Raw genomic sequence first — 25,537 nt, forward strand, 5'->3', positions numbered from 1 at the left:
AATTGTGTCTGTGAAACAAGATATAAACATTAATAAGAGACAAATCAGGAGCAAATATTTCCTCAGGGTTGCTCCTGCTAGCGTCAGCTTCATTTGACTGGAGACGAACGCTATGAAGTCACACTCACTTAGTCCACTTCTGTATACAGTCTACAGTTACTTCCCAGCACTGTTTAGATTTGTTTTTGAACCACAATAATGACATTAACACACACGTTTTAGCAATTTTTTTATGTAAAATGTAAAAGCCAATGGTGATTCTTCCCCATTGACCACATGCAAACCAGCCTAAGATAAATGTCATAGGATTTGGGTGCTGTGGAAAATCCATACAAGCCGCGACTCGTGTGGAAGGAATGCTCTACTTCCAGATATAGTAAAATATGATCAGTATAGTCCATAGGCCGGCTGTTCCACATGGCACTAGGCTAGCTCCTATCACTACATGTTTAAGCTTTTTCATCAATCACCAATTCTTAAGATGTCATATTTTCATCGAAACCTGACTTATTCCTCCCTCCGCCCTTCCTCTTGCTCCTCTCCCTCCCCTTCGCAAATCGAGTCCATTGGGTGATTTATGGCCCCTCTATGAGCTGGTAAAAAAGCGGAGGTAGACCAATCAGAGCTGAGCTATGGGGGTGTTTGAAGAACATGAAACACAGTCATATAAAATCCAGCTGGGCTATCCATGGGGTTCAGTGTTGGGAGAAACAAAAGCCAAAGCTCGGGTGGATGTAGCCAGGACATGCCCCCTTTCAGAACACGCTTTTATAGTGTAACTTCAAACGATAGTCCCCCCCATCCCACCCTTCCGCCTGTGTTTCACCGGCACCTCCTAACTCCCTCCTCTCTCTATCTGCACTATTGTGTAAAAGCAAGTGGGCAGTAATTGGCCATTCTTTCAGGAAGAGGCCCTTTTGGCAGGCCCCTTTCAGAAGTCCGACTGAGAGGGTACCAAAAGGGTGCCAAGGCTGTGTGCAAATGACAACTATTCTGTCAGTTTGTGGTTAATTAATGGCAACAGACAAAGAGGAGAGGAGTGATATGGCTCACACTAGTTATTAATTTGAAGGATTTTTAAAGAGGATTTGAATCTGAAAAAGTGGCATTACTCGTACAACTTTTGGTCTTATCTAAATCATTGTTTCAGTATTGGTAATTATTCAAATGAGATACTAGTTTTAGTATTGGAAGTGGATTTTTAGTAACGCCAGAAGTACTCACCAAAACTAAACTACATATATAAGCATATATGCAAGGTTAGTTGGTAGTATTACAGTTATAAAACGCTTTTCCACCTTCCACTTGCCCATTCACACACACATTCATACCCCAGTGTACACAGACTCTCGGGGCAAGGTGGCTTAAGTGTTTTGAAGTGTAATGACACAACAACGGCATGCATCTGTGGGAGCTGGAATCGCACGGCCAACCTGTGAGTCAGTGGATCTGAGCGCTTTAAGTTGAGAGTAAGATTCGAACTGCCAACTTTCAGATCAGTGGGCAAACACCATAGACTGTATGAAGAAGTGGACTAAGTGAGCCCATACCAATGGGCTCCAGTCAAATCAAGCTCATCGAGGCTAGCAGTTATAGGGGCCGATTTAGAGCCGAGTTGCTTGCTAGGAATCCTGACTGCGAGTATCATAGCAACCAAAGAGCCAATCTGGTGAAGGAAATGTCCCTTCCTGTTTGCACCGTTGGTTTAGTAGGGGCAGACGCTTGGAAGGTGCTAGCGCAAGCAGGAGCGACCTTGGGCAAAGAAGGCGCCTGATTTCTGTGATTAATGTTCATATCTTGATTTACAGCCACAAAAGACAAATAAAAAACACCAGGATCATGCAGAGCAGGTTAATACAAACATTTTAAGATCAAAATGATGAGCCTGTGTCACGATCCCTGTCTGTCCTGCCTTATTTTATGGTCCTTTCCCCTCCCTCACGTGTCTGTGCCTGGAGCTGGGCGGAGATCTTGGCTCCTCCCATGCGCACCTGGAAGCAATCACAAGCAGCTGCAACTGCGGTGGTTAAGAGGAGCCAGGACCCGACGCTCGGTGCCAGATCGTCCGCGTGTTCACGTGAATATACCTTGCTTGGCTCAGTTATGTTTTTTCCTGCTTTTTACCTTGCTTACCATCACCCAGCAAGTGTCTCAGCTTACCACCACTTGTACTCCCACCCTCAGATCCCACCACCGCTGCCGCCGCCGGGTCCTCTGGAGTCAAGGGGCACAGATCCAAACCCATATTCAGGTTAGCCTAACCTCTGTCACGGGTTCCAACAGCATCCAGCCCGTTTTACATCTGTCGCTGCCAAGGCACGTTATATTTGTGGATTGCTGAAGGGGAGAGCACTCCAATGGGCAAAGGCTAAGTTCTCAAACTGCTTTAGACCAGATAACCTTAAATAATTTTGTGAATTAGTTTAAACTGGCCTTTGATCACCCGCATTATCAGGCTGACGCCGCTTCCCGTCTGTTACGTCTTGCTCAGGGATCCAAGAGGAGGCAGGACCCTAACCCTGTGGCAGATTATACAATCAAGTTCTGGACATTGGCTGCGGAGGTGGACTGGACCGATAGTGCGTTAAAGGACGTCTTTTTAAAGGGACTCAATGATCAATTAAATGATGAACTGGTTTCTCGCGATGAACCCCCTGACCTGAGATCCTTGATTTCGCTAGCTAACCAAATTGACAACCGCATGCAGACGTGCTAGAGAGAGAGAGAGAGAGACGCCATTCGCTGGTTTGGACCGAGATACTCTCCTCTTCATCACGGTCTCAGAGTGGAGTTCCTCTTGTCACGCCCACTGCTTACAATCAGCCCTGTCTCATTCAGGAGGCACCAACTCCGTTCTTAATCCTTCCCCAGACATGCCGAATTTTTAGCAAAAGTCGTGTGCTCTCGCTTCCTCACCACCATCCTTATGATTGCTCCATAGACCTCTTGCCCGGTGCTCTCTTGCCTTCCAGCCGCCTTTATAACCTTTCCAAGCCGGAACGAGAAACTATGGAGCAGTACATCCGAGATTCCCTGGCCTCAGGCATTATCCATCCGTCCTCCTCTCCGGTGGGAGCAGGTTTTTTCTTTGTGGTGAAAACGGATAAAACTCTACGTCCATGCATTGACTACAGGGACCTCAACAACATCACCGTTAAAAATAAATACCCTCTTCCTCTCATTGACTCCGCCTTTACACCACTCCACGGAGCAACCATTTTTACAAAACTTGACCTGCGGAACGCATGCCACTTGGTGCGCATAATGGAGGGGGACGAATGGAAGACTGCCTTCAAGACACCATTGGGGCACTTCGAGTATCTGGTCATGCCTTTTGGACTAACCAATGCCCCAGCAGTCTTCCAGGCCCTTATCAATGATGTCCTTCTAGATTTCCCTAACCATTTTGTCTTTGTGTATCTTGACGACATCCTGATCTTCTCACAGTCCCCGTAGGAACATCAGTATCATGTACGCCAGGTCCTCCAACGTCTTCTTGAGAATAAGCTCTACGCCAAGGCCGAAAAGTGTGAGTTCCACACAGATGGGGTCAGTTTCTTAAGATTCATTGTGGGGCATGGACAGGTGAGAGCTGACCCTGAGAAAGTTAAAGCCGTGACAGATTGGCCTATACCCAACAATCGAAAACAGCTCCAGAGGTTTATTGGTTTTGCCAACTTTTATAGACTGTTCATCCGGGACTTTAGCCATATGGTTTCACCTCTCACCAAACTCACTTCTCCTTCCAGACAGTCCACTTGGACCCCTGAAGCCCAGTCTGCCCTCAACAAATTGAAGGGCTCTTCATCTCTGCTCCAATCCTACATCAACCCGACCCCTCTCGCCAGTTCATTGTGGAGGTAGACGCCTCGGACACCAGAGTGGGAGCTGTCCTCTCCCAGAGGTTTGAACCCCACAATCGTTTGTTTCCCTGCGCATTCTTCTCTCATCGTTTGTCTCCAGCAACTACGATGTGGGGGATCGTAAGCTACTAGCTGTCAAGCTCGCTTTGGAGGAGTGGTGGCACAGGTTGGAAGGGGCGGAGCAACCCTTTTTAGCAACGCACTTTCTCGTCAGTTCACTTAGAAGGAGTCCACCACAGATCCAGAACCCATCATTCCACCTACCTGTGTTGTCGCAGCCATCCACTGGGAGATTGAAGACTTGGTTCGGGAGGCCCAACGCAATGATCCTGATCCAGGTAATGGCCCACCAGGCACTCTTTTCATTCCAGATGCTGTCCACTCCAAGGTACTGGAATGGATTCATAGTTCTCGGTTCGCCTGTCATCCAGGAGCCAATCACACACTCTTGCTGTTGAAACATCATTTCTAGTGGTCTACTGTCGACAGAGACACCAGGGCGTACGTCACCATGTGCCAGGTGTGTGCCAGGGGTAAGGCCTCCCATCCGCCACTGTCCGGCCTGCTGCATCCGCTTCCGGTCCTGAAGCGGCCTTGTGGCGGTGGACATTGTCACAGGCCTCCCGCCGTCCCAAGGCATCCTCACCATCGTTGACCATTTCTCCAAGGCAGCCCATTTCATCTCCCTGCCAAAGCTCCCGCCCTCCAAGGAAACAGCTGACCAGATTACAAATCGTATTCCGGCTGCATGGAATTCAGATATTGTCTCGAACTGTGGCGTCCACTTTACCTCCCAGGTGTGGCACGCTTTCTGCGAGGGTCTGGGCGCATCTGTCAGCCTCACGTCCGGTTTCCATCCCCAGTCCAATGGACAGACCGAGGGGGCATACCAGGACTTGGAGAAAGCGTTGCAATGTGTGGTATCTTCAAACCCTTCTGCCTGGAGCACATTTTTACACTGGATCGAATACGCACACTTAGTGAGTTTGGCCACGGGTATATCCCCATTCCAAGCCTCCCTTGGCTACTAGCCCCCGCTCATTATTGGACCACAACGACTCAATGACAAAGAATCATAATGCTATTAAAGTGAGTGTAGTAAACGACATGTACAGCTCTAAGCAAAACACAAGGAAAATAACTGTAAATATTCCCAGTGGTATCAAATTCCCATGCAAGCCCTATACCTCCGAGCTAGACCATATATAGTAGCAGAAGTCTATTAAATGGCAGAATTGTGACTTTTGACCCCATTTTTGCTTGGACAAATCTGCAGATGTAAAAGACTAACTGGACAGTTGGAATAATGGTGACTCAAACAATCTGCAAACTCCAGAGACTTGTTGATGAGGGGACAGAGAATAAGCCCATTCACATTTTTCAAAGCAGCTCTACATTCAAATGAACTGTAATGTTCCCTTGGTTACAAGGAGCATAGAATTACATTTGTTGAGACCAAACCATGAGGGGAAAAATTCTGAAGGTTTGTTAAAGGCCCTGCACCTGATTTTTCCCCATGTATTTAAGCAAAATGTGTCCTGGTCAAAGTAACTCCACTGTGTGCTGTCTGCTTCTAAATAAGCGTCTTACTGTCAGATAATCTGGAGGTGCCAGTTAGCATGCTAGTTATTTTAACATAAACTCTGCGTTGGTCTAAGACTTGTGAAAAGTGCTTATAAACTCATCGTGGTGAGGAATTAGGATGCTGTGAATGCATAGGATAAGTGAGGAATAACATTGGACCACTGTATAAAATTAACTAGTTAGATACATCATCTTTAAGCCACGTGCCCTTCTTCTTGTTACAATCAACACTACTGCAGGAGATATTGTGGGTGATGTGACTTGCGAAAGAAGGAACACAACAAAAGTGAACACAATTTTGAACTGGAAATCCTCTGTTTAGTGAGTGAACACTTAACCCACTGTGCCACTCTCGCACCAGCCTTAATGTACTTTGATGGCTTTTTATTTGTCTAGTTCTAATTTACCTCCATACAATTTTTAGGGCCTACATTACACCCCTGAAATTTCCAATCTCAACTGAACCAAAGGTACAAGGAGCTGCTTGAAAACTAATTCTTCATGACATCACAAGGTGAAACAGAGAATTTTGAGACAGACTAATAATAAAGGGTTACTCAACATGTGTGAATGAAACAAAACACAACTCCAGGTATGTTGTTGAGGAGTTAAAAGCATTATAGCATGGTTTAAACAAGTACACAAGAGTCCATTTTATGTAATATAGGACCTTTAAGCCTTGTTTCATGTTCGTTCTTTCTGTAGCCCCATTCACTTTGCTATGTTTTTGCTTTGCAGTGGGAGGTTCAGTCCATCAGGTATTCATCAGGTGGGTGACAAAACAGCCCACACTTGTTTTTGCTGCTGCATATAAACGACTGGGACATTATACATACTACACTACACTTAGCCAAACAAACCTCAAACCTCCATCACAAATGTTGGACTCACAGCAAACGAGAGGCCAAAGAGGACTCATCCGAATCAGACCTGATGTGTCCTGAACCAAAAATGGCTTGAAACTGAAGTGAAATAGCAATTTGAGTAGTTTTAATTAGTCAAATTAAGACTGGTGGGAGAAGTCAAAGTAAAAGTATCACATGGAAAAGTCTACTTGAGTTTTAAAATGTACTTAGAGTAAAAAGTAAAAGTATTTCTTGCAGATTTTGAGGTCTTATAAAGCTTCAAATATAGCGATTTTGAAAAAGATTTGAGCTGAATTTTGTTCAACAGAAACAACTGAGTTGATTGTTTTTCTGTTTTTATTTGTATATTTTTGTTTTCTCAAATTATGAACATGTTAAAATTAAACCCTCAGACTTTTCAGCAAATCTCAGGGAAAAACAAAAAAAAGTGCAGTGGAGTAGAAAGTACAGATACCTGCTCTCAAATGTAGTGAGCTAAAAAAAAGTGTTCACTTTGAAATGTATTTGAGTAAAGTACAGATACCTAAAATGTATGCTTAAGTACAGTGCTTTAGTACTTTTACTTTGTTACATTCCATTACTGCAAAACAAAGCATTGCCATTGAAAAACATATTATATATATATATATATATATATATATATATATATATATATATATATATATATATATATATATATATATATATATATATATATATATATATATATATATATATATATATATATATATATATATTATATAACATTATATAACATTCCTCTTAATAAGAAACAAGAAGTGCTAACCTTGTAGTTCAGATCTGTACAAACATGTTCTGAAATGTCACTGTGTGTCAGATGCCTTCCGTGTATATCAGATGCCCTCCCTGCGTGGCAGATGCCCTCCCTGTGCCCTCCCATGGGGTCTTATTTGGTGCAAAAGCCACTAACTCTTTAGTTTAGAGTGGGATTCTTGTTTAAATAAAAAAAATAAAAAAGTAATTAAATAATAATAATTAAATTAAAAATAAGTGGGATTCTTGTTAGTTGTTTTGCTTAAAGGCACTGTACCCATTTTTCCATTGTACTTGAGCAAAATGTGTCTTGCCCCAGAACTGATATGCTGTAAAAGCAGCTCTTCAGGTCAAAATAATCTGCTGCGTTCTGTCTGCATCTAATTTTAAAGAATTTTACTGTCCGGTAATCAGGAAATGCCTGTTAGCATGCTAGCTATTTTACCATCCTGGCAAAACTCCACTCTGGTCTCTGAGGGTTGTGAAAAGCACTTATAAACTCATCATTGTGAATAATTGGGATGCTCAGAATGCAAACGGTAAGTGAGGAGTAACTTTGGACCACTGCAAATTGTTTAAAAACAACTTTTTTTTGTCAGGTACAGCACCTTTAATAGTTAAAATTTTGGTCTTGTGCTTTCAATTTGTTCTCTAATTTGAATCCATGTAAACTGCAAATCTAATTGTAAAAAGAAAAAAAAAATCATATTTTAATAACTCAACCCCTGTACCCAGATTACTAAAATAAAAATCTTCTTTGTGTAAAAACGAGCTTGATAAACCTCTGCTCTGGAGATAATATCTTTTGGTCCTGTGTGTTCATAAAAGTTTCAGGCCCACATGTGTATGTGCATGCGTCTGTGTGCATGCGTCTGTGTGCATGCGTCTGTGTGCATGCGTCTGTGTGCATGCGTCTGTGTGCATGCGTCTGTGTGCATGCGTCTGTGTGCATGCGTCTGTGTGCATGCGTCTGTGTGCATGCGTCTGTGTGCATGCGTCTGTGTGTGCTCTTCTGTGTGTGCTTGTCTATGCGTGTGTATCTGTGTGTTTGTTTGTTGGGCATGTGTGCATGTGGGTATGTGTGTGTGTTGGTTTGCAAAAGAAAAGGATTAGCCATCCCCAGAGACTTCCAATTAGATCTTACGTTTACAAATGAGGCCTACTTTTTTGTGCTTTGTCATGATGATTATCAGCCCAAACATGTGTCCTCAGCCCCTTCCCATGTAATTGTTCGTAGTCTATATAGAGGTATACACGAGTTTATAAGGTCAAATATCAAGATGTAAACACAGACAAATACAGAGGAGTCCATCTGCCCAATACAACATCCAAACATACTGCAGAGAAGTCATTACAGATGGGACAGTGTTTTAGCCTGATAAAGGTGATTGAAATGATAGCTTGTGGTAAAATTGACATAAAAAAGCTTGTTAGCATTGTACCATCCCCCCCTCCCTGAAACCCCTCGACCTTAACATGGTGGAGGGGTTTGAGCACCCGAATGATCCTGGGAGCGATGTTGTTAGGGGCTTCATGCCCCTGGTAGGGTCACCCATGGCAAACAGGTCCAGGGAGTCAGACTAAGAGTGGTTCAGAAGCCCTTTATGATGAGTGAAACAACGAGGTTTGCTACGCCGGGCCTTTCCCCACGGGGCCTGATCAGGCCATCCTCATGTGGACCCACCACCAGCGGGAGGATCTTTAAGGGGCTGGTGCAGATCTGAGCAATAGTCGAAGGCGGCGGCCTCGACGACCAGGTCTCTGGACATGGAGATGCGCTCTGGGGACATGGAATGTCACCTCGCTGGGAGCGAAAGAGCCTGAGCTTGTGCGGGAGGTTGAGCACTACCGACAAAATATAGTGGGCCTCGACTCGACGCACAGCTTGTGCTCTGGATCCCAACTCCTTGACAGGGGCTAGACTCTCCATTTCTCTGGCGTTGCCTGCGGGGAGAGGCAGTAAGCTGGTGTGGGCTTGCTCATTGCCTCACAGCTCAGCCGCCTTATGTTGGAGTTCACCCTAGTGAACAAGAGGGTCGCGTCCCTGCGCCTTCGGGTCGAGGACAGGTCTCTCACTGTTGTGGCACCCACCTGGTGGTGAGCTGGATCCGCTGGTGGAGGACGAAGCCGGATAGACCTGGCAGGCCCAAGCGTATCGTGAGGGTCTGCTGGGAACATCTGGTGGAGCACTCTGTTCGAGGGGTCTTCAACTCACTCCTCTGGGAGAGCTTCTCCCTGATCCCGGGGGAGGCTGGGGATATGGACTCCGAGTGAGCCATGTTTTGATGCCATCAGGCTGGAGAAGGAGTCCTATGCAGCCTTGTTGGCTCATGGGACTCCTGAGCCAGCTGACGAGTACCAGCGGGCCAAGCGAGCTGCAGCTCGTGCTGTCACGGAGGCAAAAACTCGGGGTTGGGAGGAGTTCTGGAGTGAGGGCGCTTTCGACCCGACACCAGATAAGCGGAAGAAAATGGATGGATGATTACTTTGGTCATGTGAATTGTGACAACAAATTTCACTATTGTCCAGGATATGAAAAAAGCCCTAACCACCCAACCCTGTCCAGTGGTGCTCTACATGGGGGTCTAGGGTCCTACCTTTGTGCAGTTCACCATAGTCTCTGGTCTCTTCCGCTTTCTGCCCTTCTCCTGATGACTCCGGCTGGGGAGAATCCATTTTACAACCTACGGGATAAAAAGAAGGAAGGAGGGAAGGAGGGAGAGCAAGGAGGTAAAGAGAGAGAGCGCTTTTTAGATAGATATAAAACAGCATGATGCAGCAAATGGAAAAAGTAAACTAATTATAGAATAAGTTTGATGACTGGAGGATCTGTTTGGTGCCAAGAAATAATCAAACCTAAACAATGAAATGGCATTGCTAAGCTGAAAAGGCTGTTTATTCATTTTAAAAGGTCCTATATTACACAAAATGGATTCTTATGAGCTGTAAGCCATGTTATAATGTTGTTATCTCCTCAAAAATATACCTGGAGATGTGTTTTGCCTCATTCACATATGTTTGAATAACCCTTTATTATTAGTCTGTCTACATCTCCAAAGTTCAAAATGCTCTTTCCACTCTATGATGTCATGAAGTGGTAGTTTTGAAAATGATGGCTCCTTTTACTTTTAGTTCAGTAGAGATTGGCAGTTCCAGGACTGAAATTGTCGAAAATTATTCTAGTGAAGGTGTATGGAGTATGGAGTGGAACACTTCCTGTATAAACACATAACATCACAAGGTGGAACAGAGTGTTTTCTGTTTGAGAGAAGAGCTCAGTCTAAATAAACAGAGTCTGTGTGTTAAGTGTGATATATGAAACACAACACAACTCCAGATATGTTTGTGATGACGAAACAACATTAGAACCAAGATCAGAGAATAGTGTAATATGTTTATGTTTAAAATAAAATAAAAACAATTCTTGAGATTGCAGGTTCCCATTAGAAGTTTGTATGTAATATTCCAGGTGGCTGGTCTTTGCTAGTAAAAATATGAATGGGCGCAATTAGCAAATCGTAAATAGTTTTGATGTGTCCAAACATGTTCTGAAATGTGATTCCTGTTTTAGTTTGTCCATTCAGATTTCAGTCTTTTTTCAATTCTTCTGATTTAAAATCGATTTTTTTTTTTTTTTTCAACTCAAAATAATATTAGTTTCTTAAAAATTACCATGTGTTCTTAATCTGGATCATTCTTAAAAGAAACTAGACAGGTCCAAGTCTCTTCCATATACTTTGTTTATTCATTGTAAGTCAGGATCTACTATCGATACTACCTTAAGCATCAATGAGTATCTGAGTATCGATATCTTTAACAACACTAGCTTATACCACCTGTTAACATTTGCTGTCAATGAAAGAAAGACTCGAGAAAAACAGAAACAAGAACAAGATTAGTTGCGTAAAATGAACCTGAAAAATTGTCTGGAAGCTGCGTGCGGCTGGTGAGGGTCTAGAAGCAAATCTTCAGAATATCAGAAATACAGCGCTCAAGTCTCATCTTTAGAAACCCAAACACAACTCAACAACATAAGTGCGTTTTTGTCACTCCAATCAATCCTCACCTCGCAACTTTTACACAACACCAAGGACAAAAGTGCTCAGTTTAAAGTATGTTTTGTTTACGAGGTGCTTACAATACATCTCCAATCACTTACTCAAATTTAAACTCCCATAACTTCAATGTATACACCATGAAATTAAACTTAAACAGTCTTATCTCGAAATGGAAAAATCCACACGATCTCAAGGTCTAGATTTAAACAGAATAGAAGGGAAGGTATAAAAAAAACATTCAGGAAAGGGTGAGAAGACTTTTATTGTAAACCGTTGAGGAGGAATGACACACAACAGATGTAACAAGCTGCGCCAGATGGAGCCGGAGCAATACGGAACAAGTGAACGAGTATGTGTGATGGGAAGAGGGAAGAGGTTAAGCAGGATTTCAACTCTGCTAAATGTTATGGAAGAAACAGATAGACAAGCATGCAGACACGGAGAAGGAAAGAAGGAGAGAAGGAGGGAGGGATGGGAGGGACAGACACCGTACCTCGGCTTGGACTTCTTGCAGCAGGCTTCCTCGAAGCCACACAGAGCTCCGATCACGCAGCCACTAGAAAAACGACAGAGAACAAGAGGAGAGTGAGCCACAGGCGAGTGAGAGGAGCGCTTGGTACAGGGAAGGAGAGAGAGAGAGGGAGGGAGAGAGGTGGTGGTGGTGGTGGTGGTGGTGGGGGGGGGGGGGGGGGCAGGAAGGGGAGGGCTTGAAGGAGAAAGAGAGAGAGAGGAGAGAGAGAGTGAGCACTTGTTCTTCGATGACATAACTACGTATTTTACATTTGTACAGTTGCAGTGGCTTGTCTTAACATATAGGAAGCATGTGCAGAATTATAAATTTATATATACACACACACACATATGTATATTTATTTATTCATTTATTTATACACACACACATACATATATATATTTATTTATTCATTTATTTATACACACACACATACATATATATATGCTAGAATACCCCTCTATCTACAGAATCTGACCACTGTGCTTTGTCTGCATCAAAGTTTAAAACATTTTCTTGACCACAAACCTGAAAAAAAACCCACGTTGGCTGTGTGATGGCAGTCCATTAAAAAAACACGGATCTAATGCTGTGAATACATGTTTTTGTTGTATTTATATTGTTTTTAAGTCATCTTTATGGAATTAATGGTGTGTTTTTGCAAAAGAACCCTCAGGTACAGTTAATGCTAATAAACAAATAAACAAATATCATGCATGTGAACACTACTCATGTGCCAAGTTGTTTGTTAGAGCCAAATACAAGTTACGACAGCTTTAAGTACTTCCTCTTCCCCCTTATATGGTTTGAAAATCAGGTACACATTCATCCAGATTTGTTGTGTCTTACAATAAAATCTTTTGTAGCAGCTTTAATCATGTTTAATGTGTAAAAACTGCCCTGACTCATCATTATGAAAAATAGACAGTAATGTTTTGCCTTGAGGCAGGTTCTATCACTGCAGCTGAGGTTAAATTGGTGTGATCCTCTGAATATGTGAATACATGCCTACACTACAGAGTCTTAATGGCGTACACAGTTCACATATAAACAGGGACATTTGTTTTATGTCCATAGGGTTTCTCCTCACTGCAGAGCGTCGTGCTGCTTCATGTTTTGGGGTTTTATTTTATATTCTGTGGAGAAAATTTTAAGTATCGACAATAATACAGAGTTCTTATCTTTTCACTGAACTATGAGCTGACTTAAACCTGAAATCATTCATTTCATAGTTAGCAAGTTCTGCTTGGGGGTTGTCCATCACCAGCTTGTCTCCATAGAGGTGTTGCTTGGCCAAAAATGTTCCACAGTGTCTGCACATCAGACCAGGGTGTCTGTGAGTGAGTGGGTGTGAATGGAAGAATGTATGGGTATGTTTGTTTGTTTGTTTGTTTTTTCTTTTAGATATAAAATTGTATTTGTTTTGTCAATGGAAATCCAAGCATGAAGTAGCCACTTCATAGATCTGACCTGTAATTTGGCCTGGTGGTTACTCCAAGGAGATACAGCTTAATACAGTTTAACGCAGTACTCTGGAACATTCTGCACAAAGCAATAACACCTCTTTGGCGTCAAGCAGAAAAATTAGAGAAGTGTGCCTTTAATGTTTTGTATTGTAATCTTTTAAAACAGATAAAAACACAAAAACAGGATGTTTATATTCTCTAAACCTTAAACTACTACCATGTTAACCATCTTAATGTGATCATCTATCTGTTAGTATTAGCATCACGTTAACCATTGCCATGTTGTTTATTTGTCAGATCAAGATGCTTTACTCCCCAGTTTCCAGCAGAAGGTGTGATATATAATAAAGATAATACAAAGATAATTCTTTATTTGCAAAGCCTACACATTATAGATTTACAGCCCGTGTAATGTGCACATCAAACCCACTCCATCGCTCTTAACAGCCGCCAGGATCACACAGACCGAGCTCCACCCACACAAGACTCTAACCTTATTAAAGCTTTCATCACACATCACTTTGCCTGGCAGGTCCAGACTGATATCGTCCTCCATTTTTATATAGAGGGAAGTCAGTCTGGTCACCGCTCCCTCCGTCACACCCAGAAACTATATAAAGAAGGGGACTAAGTCAGTGTGACATCAGTCAAATTGAGGCTAGGCTAGCAGTTATAGGGGCCAATTTGAAGCCGAGTTCCATATTTGTAATTTGTAATTCCAATATATAAATATATAAATATATATATTTATATATATATATATATATATATATATATATATATATATATATATATATATATATACATACATACATACATATACATACACACACACACACGCATATATAAGTATCATAGCAATCAAAGAGCCAATTCTGGGCAAGGCTGTTGAAGGTAACTTCACCACTGGTTTAGCAGGAAGGCTAGCAGAAGCGACCTCGGTGAAAGAAGGCCCGGTTTGTCTGTTATTAGCGTTCATGTTGATTCATGGAATGTCACCTCGCTGGGGGGGAAGGAGCCGGAGCTTGTGCGGGAGGTTGAGCATTACCGAATAGATATAGTCGGCCTCGCCTCTACGCACAGTTTGGGCTCTGGAACCCAACTTCTTGAGAGGGGCTGGACTCTCCATTTCTCTGGCGTTGCCCGCGGGGAGAGGCGGCGAGCTGGTGTGGGCTTGCTCATTGCCCCACAGCTCAGCCGCTGCGTGTTGGGATTCACTCCGGTGAACGAGATGGTCACGTCCCTGTGCCTTCAGGTCGGGGACAGGTCTCTCACTGTTGTGTCGGCCTACGTGCCAAAAAGCAGTGCAGAGTACCCAGCCTTCTTGGAGTCCCTGGGAGGGGTACTAGACGGTGCACCAACCAGGGACTCCGTTGTTCTCCTGGGGGACTTCAACGCCCATGTGGGTAACGACAGTGACACCTGGAGGGGCGTGATTGGGAAGAACGGCCTCCCTGATCTGAACCCGAGCGGTGTTTTGTTATTGGACTTCTGTGCTAATCACAGTTTGTCCATAACAAACACCATGTTCGAGCACAAGGGTGTCCATCGGTGCACGTGGCACCAGGACACTCTAGGTCAGAGGTCGATGATCGACTTTGTTGTCATGTCATCTGACCTCCAAACACGTGTCTTGGACACTCGGGTGAAGAGAGGGGCTGAGCTGTCAACCGATTACCACCTGGTGGTGAGTTGGATCCGCTGGCGGAGGAGGAAGAAGACCTGGCTTGTAAGGGTCTGTTGGGAACACCTGGCAGAGCCCTCTTTCAGAGGGGTCTTCAACTCACACCTCCGGGAGAACTTCTCCCTGATCCCGGGGGAGGCTGGAGACATGGACTCCGAGTGGGCCATGTTCTCCACCTCTATTGTCAATGCGGCCGCTCGTAGCTGTGGTCGTAAGGTCTGTGGTGCTTGTCGCGGCGGCAATCCCCGAACCCGGTGGTGGACACCGGAAGTAAGGGATGCCGTCAAGCTGAAGAAGGAGTCCTATCGAGCCTTGTTGGCTCGTGGGACTCCTGAGGCAGCCGATGAGTACAGGTGGGCCAAGCGTGCCGCAGCTCATGCAGTTGCAGAGGCAAAAACTCGGGGTTGGGAGGAGTTCGGGGAGGCCATGGAGAAGAACTATCGGACGGCCTCAAAGAAATTCTGGCAAACCGTCAGACACCTCAGGAGGGGGAAGCAGTGCTTCACCAACACTGTTTACAGTGCGAGTGGAGAGCTGCTGACCTCGACTGGGGATGTTGTCGGGCGGTGGAAGGAATACTTTGAGGATCTCCTCAATCCCCCCGTCATGTCTTCCGAGGAGGAAGCAGAGACTGGGGACCCAGAGGCGGACTCGTCCATCACCCTGGCTGAAGTCACTGAGGTGATTAGCAAGCTCCTCGGTGGCAAGGCTCCGGGGGTGGATGAAATCCGTCCCGAGTACCTCAAGTCTCTGGATGTTGTGGGACTGTCTTGGCTGACACGTCTCTGCAACATCGCGTGGCGGTTGGGGACAGTACCACTGGAGTGGCAGACCGGGGTGGTGGTCCCTCTGTATAAGAAGGGGAACCGGAGGGTGTGTTCCAATTACAGGGGCATCACACTCCTCAGCCTTCCCGGTAAGGTCTACTCCAGGGTACTGGAGAGGAGAATCCGACCGATAGTCGAACCTCGGATTTAGGAGGAGCAGTGTGGTTTTCGTCCCGGTCGTGGAACACTGGACCAGCTTTATACTCTCCATCAGGTCCTCAAGGGTTCATGGGAGTTTGCCCAACCAGTCCACATGTGTTTTGTAGATCTGGAGAAGGCATTTGACCGTGTCCCTCGTGGTGTCCTTTGGGGGGTGCTCCGGGAGTATGGGGTCCAGGGCCCTTTGCTAAGGGCCGTCTGGTCCCTGTATGACCGGAGCAGGAGCTGTGTTCGCATTGCCGGCAGTAAGTCAGACCTGTTCCCGGTGCATGTTGGACTCCGCCAGGGCTGCCCTTTGTCACAGGTTCTGTTCATTGTATTTATGGACAGAATTTCTAGGAGAAGCCAGGGGCCCGAGGGGGTCAGGTTTGAGAACCACGGGATTTCGTCTCTGCTGTTTGCGGATGATGTTGTCCGGATGGCTTCATCGAACCAGGACCTGCAGCAGGCACTGGGGCGGTTTGTAGCCGAGTGTGAAGTGGCTGGGATGAGAATCAGCTCCTCTAAATCCGAGGCCATGGTTCTCAACCGGAAAAAGGTGGTTTGCCCTCTCCGGGTGGGTGGTGAGTCTCTGCCCCAAGTGGAGGAGTTCAAGTATCTCGGGGTCTTGTTCACGAGTGAGGGAAGGATAGAGTGTGAGATTGACAGCCGGATCGGTGCAGCGTCTGCAGTGATGCGGTCGCTGTATCGGTCCGTTGTGGTGAAGAAGGAGCTGAGCCGGAAGGCGAAGCTCTCGATTTACCAGTCAATCTACGTTCCTACCCTCACCTATGGTCATGAGTTTTGGATAATGACCGAAAGGACAAGATCGCGGATTACAAGCGGCCGAAATGGGTTTCCTCCGCAGAGTGGCTGGGCGCACCCTTAGGGATAGGGTGAGGAGCTCAGTCACACAGGAGGAGCTCGGAGTAGAGCCGCTGCTCCTACACGTTGAGAGGAGCCAGCTGAGGTGGCTCGGGCATCTGCTCAGGATGCCTCCTGAACGCCTCCCTAGGGAGGTGTTCTGGGCATGTCCCTCCGGGAGGAGGCCCTGGGGAAGACCCAAGACACGCTGGAGGGACTGTGTCTCTCGGCTGGCCTGGGAACACCTTGGGATCCCACCGGAGGAGCTGGAGGACGTGTCTGGGGTGAGGGAAGTTTGGGAGTCCCTGCTTAGACTGCTACCCCCGCGACCCGGCTCCGGATAAGTGGAAGAAAATGGATGGATGGATGGATGTTGATTCACGGACACAACAGTGAAATAAAAATATCAGGATCATGTAGAGTGGGTTAATACAATCATTTAAGACCAAAACCATGAGGCTCACTGCAGCAGTCACAGAGAGAGGGGCCACAGTTTTTTGATGTAAAGTGAAATGGAGCCAGAGTTGATCGAGCCAGAAGCATTCCCACAAGCACTTCCAGTTTGGAATATGGAGGCCAGCAGGTTAGCTATGTCCATTTATAGATAGTCTATGGTCATGCCACAAGACATATTCAGACCGAATGAGCTCATTGGTCAACCATCATTTTGAACAAAATCAAACTTCTCACCCCTCAGATTAATTGAATGTTTACTTCATTGTTCTGCAGTAATATGCAATGCTTTCGGTCCGCTGGGATTTTTATTATTTTTTTCTTCATGTAATCAGCTTTCAAATGGTAGTTTGGGATTGTGGTGTGTCTGATTAGGGTCTTTTGACTTGGCCTTTTTGTGGAGTGGTGGGTAACCACGAGACAAGTCATTAAGTGGGTGCACTATAGACAAATAACCCTTAATGAAGCGGCTATAGTAACCTGAGAACCCCAAAAACTAGCTCAGTTCCTCAAGGTTCGTGGGTCTTAGCCATGTCTTAAGTGCCTAAATCTTTTCGAGATCTGTCTCAATGCCATTTTCTACAACATGGCCAAGGTACCAGACTGTAGTTTGGCAGAATTTACATTTCTCTGGTGATAATTTAAGCCCGTATTCTTTCAGACGATGGAGTACCCGCATGAGGCGTTTCTCATGTTCCTCAAGACTGCCTGAAAAGATCAGATCATCCAAAAGACAAGCACCTATTTCAGATTCATATCACCAACACAACGCTCCATTAATCTCTGAAAGGTGCTGTCGTTGGTTATACCTTGAGGCATGCGGTTAAGCTCCCAGAATCCAAGTGGTGTCACAAACGCCGTCTTTTCCTTGTCTGCTTCCTCAACCTAAATCTGGTAATACTCAGACTTCAGATCTAGGACTGTAAACCACTTGGATCCTGAAAGTGCTGAAAACGCCTCCTCCAGATTCGGAAGGGCATATGAGTCCTTAACTGTTTGCAAGTTAAGTCTTCCATAGTCTACACAAAGACGCACATCATTGCTTCTCTTCCTCAGCACAACAATCGGAGATGAGTAGGGTGACTGAGATTCTTTACAGCAAGTAGCTCTTGGAGGTGTTAACGCACTGCCTTCAGGTCTTGGGGATGGATAGAGCATGCACGGTGTTTAAAGGGAGTTATATCGTGGAGTTTGATAGAGTGTTTCACTTTACTCATACACCCAAAATCAAGGTCATGGTGAGCGAATACCTCCATCATGTCATTGAATTGTTTGGTTATCCTTTCCTTCCATTCCTGTGGTATCGGTGAATCTCCGAAATTGAAGTTCAGCTTTGCTTCTTTGGTTATATTTGACTCATTTGTGTTACCGGCATTCTGCTGGGACTAGACATAATGGAAGGTTCCAAGCTCTGCAATGATACCGGTGGATGGAATTGTGACATCTTGCCCCGTTTGATTTGATTTGTGTGGCCTGCTGAAACAACAGCTGCTGTCTTGCCTGCTAAGGTAACTAAACCAAGGTTCTCATTTATGTTTAGTGAGTTTCTCACTTCAACAGTTTTCAAAAGTGCTCTAAACCCATAAGGTAAGTACTCAGGTGTCTCAATGTCTAAATACTTCTCATACAGAACATCAAGTGTATTCGTCCCCACCAACACTGGTGTGTGGCTTTTAGGGTGAGCATCTGGTACAACAAGAGCTAAAGTTGGTATGTCAATCTCTGTGTCTAAGAAGTCTTTTGGAAAGGTAAAGCACCTCTCTATATAACCTAAATAAGGGACAGGCTGCCCTGCTGTGCCTTCTACCTCTAAAAGGTTATACAGTAATTTAAGGTCTTGTTTGAGAAAGTTCTGTTTGTAAAATGACTCAGTGACTGTAGTCACTTGTGACCCAGAGTCAAGAAGACAGTTAACATCAACACCAAAAATGCTAACTATAGCTGTGCATTTGGAACCAACTAACCCTTTTGGCAAGGTATACTCTTGGTGCTTTGTAAGAGACAGTTTCAGATTAGCTTTGTGCTTGGCTTTAGTGGGACATGATTGACTGGCTACAGTCTCCATCTGCCCCGTAACAGAGACTGTCCTTAGTTACTTAACCGTTCACTAGCGGCTATGGGGTTTTCAGCTTCCCACTTTCTTCGTTTCTCTTTAAACAAGTTTCGCTTTTCTGTAACTAAAGCTGCATTTGGCTAGTTTTCACAGTTTGGCTTTATGTGGCCATGGTCTCCACACTGAAAACAATACCACGGTTTAGGTGCTCTACTTTGAGTTTTGTTCTGTTCTGTGGGTTCTTTGGTTTCGCTTACTGGATTTTGTTTCTCTTTTGGTCTCATTTTTGGTGCACTTTTTGAGTTTTGGATTGGTGGTTTTCGTGGTCAGGTATTTAGTTTTACCAGCTGACTTTTAATTTCTGCAACTGGTTTTGAGAATTCTTTTGTGATTGTGCTCAAAGTGACAATGTTATTGTCTTTCTCAGTGACATATTTGGCTGATTGCATGTGAGAGGTCACTTTTGGTTTTGTACTACCCAAATGATGTCTCATTCGCATTGTTTTTGAAACATGTTAATCTTCTTTGCTGCGCAATAGCAACAGCAAGTCTAGGAAAGTTGTGGTACTCGTTCTCTTTTGTTTTAACTGGAGCTCAGTTAGCAGGTAATCATCCCAACAACCCTGACAAAATTGTGTTAGCAGTAGTTTGTCAAAATCATGGCTTGCAGCACCACCTATCTTTACAGTATGAGTTAGGGCTACGTGGAAGCATTGCAAATAGGATGACAGTCTCTCACCTGTATTTTGGAACGCATCAAGAAACTTTGCAAACAGCTCGCAGCCATCTTGAATAGTTCCATAAGCGGAATTTAACAACTGAAGATATTCTGCAGGTGAGCTTTTGGGGTTCAAGTGTCTTACAACATCAGCTGCAGAGGGTAAGAAACTCTCAATGATTTTCCGTGACTGTTGCAGTTGTAACATGGATGGATCAGTTACGACTAGTTCTACACTGGAGTGCCAAGTATCATAATCAGGCTAATAAGCAGGGTGAGGTTCTTTGTCTGAAAAAGCTCTGAGCTTTGGCGAGAATTGTTGGCCCGAGTAATCATCTCTTTGTACAATATGTTCGACTACCACTCGCTACACTTCTGGGGAATTTAAATCATGTGCAGAAAGGGCTGGGCTACTCACAGTGTTAATTGTTTGGGTTGTCAAGTTTGGTTCTGCAGCTCTAAGGCTGGGCTCAACTACAGAAGACTGTGGTTCAATTAAAGGAGACACAGGTGGGTTTTCAAGTAAGTCTGTTTGTTCAATTGATTCAGTTGTGAGTTCTTCGATCGAGTCATTAATCTGTGACATCATGTCTTTCAGGACATCTGTAAAGTCTCTACCACTCATCTTAGCTAGGTTTTGAATGTTACTGAGGTATGATTTTGAGGCGTCATTCCCAACACTTTGTGTGTAAACACAAGCAAGAGACTGTATACTTGAGCTAACTCCGCTGTCAGATACATGATCAAATGGCAAAGGATCAATACCATCCACAGCAGCTCCCGAGTTGTACTCAATAATAACACATTGATGAAACTTGGAAGTACTGTTATCTACTTTTAGGATTTTTGAGATTGACCCATATTGTTTTAAGAACTCAACCACTTCTTCAGATTGCTCATCTCCCGCTATATCACTCACTATCACTGCATTAGGAATTTTCACAGGTTGTTGATGAACAACATCCATTTTGGTAAATTTTTAGGCTTAAGTAAACAAAAAAAGGCTCCTGGCTGGCTCACCACAACTTACTGTAACCCCTGACTCAAGACAAGTATAATAAAATAATCTAATAGGTTGGACCAAGCGCTAGGTTTGTCCCTGTTGCAATAAAAATAAGAGTAGAGTGAGTGTAAATGAAATGGCAGGAGACAGAAATGAGAAATGAATGTTTAGTTAATTAGAAAAATTAAAATAAAATAAAATGGTTTACAAAACTATCACCCAGCAAACTGTTACATTCACTTGTGTACAATATCAATCAGAAAAAAACAAAGTCCTACTAAACTCAGTGGTATTTCAGTCATTCAGTCGCAGTCAATTGTCCAAGGTAAGTTCCTTGTTGCAGTAGCTTGAGTTGTTACTACGTGATGATCAACAAGAAGAATAGAGAAAGTTGCCATTCTCCATTGACAGTTCAGGGTTCTGGGACAGGCTCGCCATCTCCTCTGAGAGTCTTCTGAATCGTCACCAACCACACAAAACTAGTCTGCATAACAATAATGTATACAGCTAGTTAAAAGTCTATTTCCATTCTCTAATCTTTGTAGCAGTAACTATAGCTTTGTCTTTTTCTCTCAAAGTATCAAGTATTGTATCCCCATTGTACAATTTAAAATATCAGTAACCTACTAGCATGTTTTAAACTCAAAATATCATTGTTGCATATGAAATTGTTTTTAACAGATGCAATAATACAATGAATTGCTTCTTTAAACTTAACTCATTGACCATATGACTTGTGATTAATATTTTTATCCAAATGAATTAGTAATTTTTAATCTTTGTTTTAAACTTTTGTAAATCATGACATTGACTTATTTACATTACCAAACAGGTAATAATGCAATAAAGTAAACCTTAACTGATTTAGCATTACATGCTTTTGCATAAAGCATCTACATGTGCATTTAACATAAAAATAAACATTGCATCTCACCATAAAATAGTGCAAAATTAAGTAAAAGTACAGTGACATTTGTTGTCAGCTTAATTGTTGCTTTAAAATACCATAAAACAAGCACACATAAGTTCCATATTGACCTTAAGTAGTAGTTTACCACTCGCAGTTAGCATTAGCATTGCGTTAGCATCACGTTACCATCACATTAGCTTATAATAAGCACATGTTGACTCACCAAGATGATGGTTTTGCATGAACATAAAAGAGCACACTGTCACGGCCGCTCTGGTTCACGCATGCAATCAACTTAAAATAGTATTTAAGTTATTCCCAGTAGTAGTATTCCCAATTAGAACTATAATTCTGTACCATATTTACATCAAACTAATTCAACATGCATTCACCAACAATCTGTTAGCTTAGCAAATTAAACGGTTCATCAACCAGCCTCTCTTGTGCGTGTCCAAAATGTAAAAGAACAAAAAACTAAGGTGAACCTGACATCACATCTAAAGGAGGTGGGACTTAATTACTTTCGACAAATAAAAAGGTCATTATCACCCAACGTGACTGACAAAACAGGAAGTCAACAGAGCAAGTGAGAGGATCACACTTCCTCTTATTAAATAAATGTTTTCAAAATAAAATGAGTGCATTAACATTAGGAGAGAAATAAGGCACGTTTTCTCTACTGGGTTACATACATCTACAAAGAGGAGGAGATAGGACTCTTTACACTGTCAGAATGCAGAACACAACGGAGGAATGGAAATGGAGACAACACTCTGCAATGATGATGTTTTATATTATAGTCAAGCAACAAAATTATACAAGATGAGTGCCATAAAAACAGACAAAAAAAAACAAAAAGTAAAAATGGCTTGTTACATAAAATACTGTATTAAAATGTAGAAAACAGCTTTCATTGTTAAACTGCTTTAAATAAAACACATGGTGATAATGTTTCAAGTAAGTAATTTGGCAGAATATGCCTTTTTGAGAGCTACATCATTGTGTAGTTTTATTATTGGAAAGAAATCAGTATTTTCGGGTCCGAGAAGTGTTCAAACTGGGGATGTCCTGATCCAATACTGGTATCGGTATCTGCAGTCGATCTATGCATTTTTAGTGTATCGGCTTGGATTGAATTTGGCTTAAACATAGACTGAGGAGGCTAACGCTGCAGCTAGCGCCCAGAGTGGCTTGAACACAACGCTGCAGCTAACACTCGAGGAGGATCAAAAACAGTTAAAACATTATTAATGACAGAGATAGTATCTGTTTTACCTCTGCGATGTCACAGATCCTTAAGAGTGAAAACCAAACTTTGGACAAACAGGAGGAGGAACAGACCTGAATGCACTAACATGTTTACATCTGTGAAGTCACCGTGTGCTTCAGGCTTCTGTCTTTTTCCAGGCCTCAAACATAAAGAATATGGAGAAACACAATGTCTTTGTGTTTGAAGCTGCTGTGTGTGGACCAGTTTAACACTTAATTTTATAATTATAACACATTATTAGGCTATTTTTAGTAGGCCTTTTCATATCTGTTAACACTTTTTTCAACTGAGGCTAAATTCACTATAGAATACTACTTAATTATAAAGGCACTAAATTGTGTAAATAAAACCATTAAAGGCTGGTATGAGCTCAATATCGGGAATTTGTATTGGATCTGGAGGCAAAAAAAACCTTGACTGGGATCAAACCACTGACATTTGCGCTGGTGAGAAAAATGTATTCTTTAAAATGCTCAATATCATACAATATATAATTTAGATACATGATATTTTCCCATTGGGTTTACTTTTACTCAACTCCAAACTGACCTGTCCCTCACAAGCTTTGCAAATGAGAACCCCAATAAGCCAATATAATTTTGTTGACCACTCTGGTCTCTGAAATTTGTGAAAAACACTTATAAACTCATTGTGGTGAATAATTGGGATGCTCGGAATACATAAGGTAAGTGAAGAGTAACTGTGGACCACTGCAAACCATTTAGAATGAACTAGTTCTGTTTTTCATGTTTTTCAGATGATAAAAATCAGGTACAGAAGAGAAATTTTCTAACCATAGGCTAAAGAAGTGGATTAAGTGAGTGTGACATCACCCATAGTTTTTGGCTCCAGTCAAATGAAGCAATTAAAGGCAAGAATTTGGAGCTGAGTTCCATGTTTGGAATTACCACTGCAAGTATCATATCAACTGAAGAGCCAATCTGGAGCAAAGCTGTTGAAGGTAAAGCCCCTTCCTGCCTGCACCGCTGGTTTAGCGGGGAATGGGCACTTAGCAGTGAAGTTACTCAAACCTGTTGCCAACACTAGCGGGAGCAATCTTGAGGAAAGAAAGCACCTGATTTGTCTGTTATTAATGTTTATATCTTGATTTATGGACACAATAGTCAAATAAGAACATCAGGTTCATGTAGGGCGGGTTATGGAGCCAAAAGTTTTGTTTTGATTTTGTGTGTAGGCAGCACGGTGGCTGAGTGGCAACACTCATGCCTCACAGCAAGAGTTCGATCGAGTTGGTTCGATCCCCGGGTCGCCCAGGCCTTTCTGTGTGGAGTTTTGCATGTTTCTCCCCGTGTCTGGATGGGTTTCCTCCGGGTACTCCAGTTTCCCCCATCAACCAAAACATGAACGCCCTTCGAGACAACTGTTGTTTTGATTTCGGGCGTTACAAAAATAAATTAATTGAATTGAAAGCGTGCCCATGATAACTTCCTGTTTGGAACGTGGCGGATAGTAGGTTATCTATATCTTCTATATATACAGTCTATGTTTCTGGCAAAAACTAAAATCTAGGGAAAAAGTAGTAAAACTGTGAAACATCCTTGGCATGTGAACAGAGTGAAGAGAGTGTGGTTTTGTTCTGATGCAGAACACAGAACATGACAAAGGCTGACAGATTGGGTTGCCTTCATGTTTGATCATGTTGTCTCTGGAGTCGCTGTTGTGAAATCATTAGAAACTCTGCATCTGTGTGGCCCTTTGCACAGCATAGATCCCCTCCACAGCTCACTCCTGATGTGAGACGAGCACGAGGTTCTAAATACCAGACCATGTTCCCATGGGACATGTGCAGATTCAGGTTTATTTTATAGACAGTGGTATTTCCTTTGACTTCACTGCTGCTGGCATTTAAGTTGAGTGGCATTATTAGCATTCATGGCAGAAAATGACGATCTGATGCCTGCATCTGGATAAAACGCTCCCTTCTGCTTTGGGTCTGAAACAGACCTGGGCAGTGGGATGTGTGCTAAAGTCATTATGATAACATTATATACACTGCACACAGTCATATCTAGGTTAGTTTGATTTTCTAGAGTTATTAATATTTTATCTTGATTTGAGTCATAGACTGTATATATAAATTGCTATATAATATATATATAGCTAACCTGCTAGCCGCTGTGTTCCAAATAAGAAGTCCTCAAGGGTGCGCTTCTGGCTTCGACTTCGACTCTGGCTCCAATTCACTTTACATTGAAAAAATATGGGCCCTCTCTCTGTAATTGCTGCTGTCAGGCTTGTCTTTTTGGTCCTAAAATGTTTGAATTAACCTGCTCTACGTGATGCTGGGGTTTTTATTTTACTATTGTGTTCATAAATTAAGATATGAATATTAATAACAGACAAATCAGGTGCCTTCTTTCCCAGAGGTAGCATTAGCAACATGTCTGATTGACAGTGCTGCTGAGTGCCCACGCCCTGCTAAACCAGTGGTGCAAGTGGGAAAGGCCATTACCATCAACAGTCATGCCCCAGAT

The 25,537-nt window shown here is 43.2% G+C and overlaps 1 protein-coding gene across 1 annotated transcript in view; it reads right to left on the minus strand.

The window, feature by feature from the left end:
- The window catches only part of aopep (aminopeptidase O (putative)), a 365,924-nt gene that overhangs the window by 144,608 nt on the left and 195,779 nt on the right, over positions 1-25,537 (minus strand). The window contains exons 15-16 of the mRNA XM_055224341.1: positions 11,639-11,701; positions 9,685-9,771 (exon numbers count right to left, since the gene is read on the minus strand). Coding sequence (XP_055080316.1) covers positions 9,685-9,771; positions 11,639-11,701 — 150 coding nt within the window. The remainder of the gene's footprint in view (positions 1-9,684; positions 9,772-11,638; positions 11,702-25,537) is intronic.

The sequence above is a fragment of the Periophthalmus magnuspinnatus genome, chromosome 9 (assembly GCF_009829125.3).
Source record: "Periophthalmus magnuspinnatus isolate fPerMag1 chromosome 9, fPerMag1.2.pri, whole genome shotgun sequence".
Lineage (NCBI taxonomy): Eukaryota > Metazoa > Chordata > Actinopteri > Gobiiformes > Gobiidae > Periophthalmus > Periophthalmus magnuspinnatus.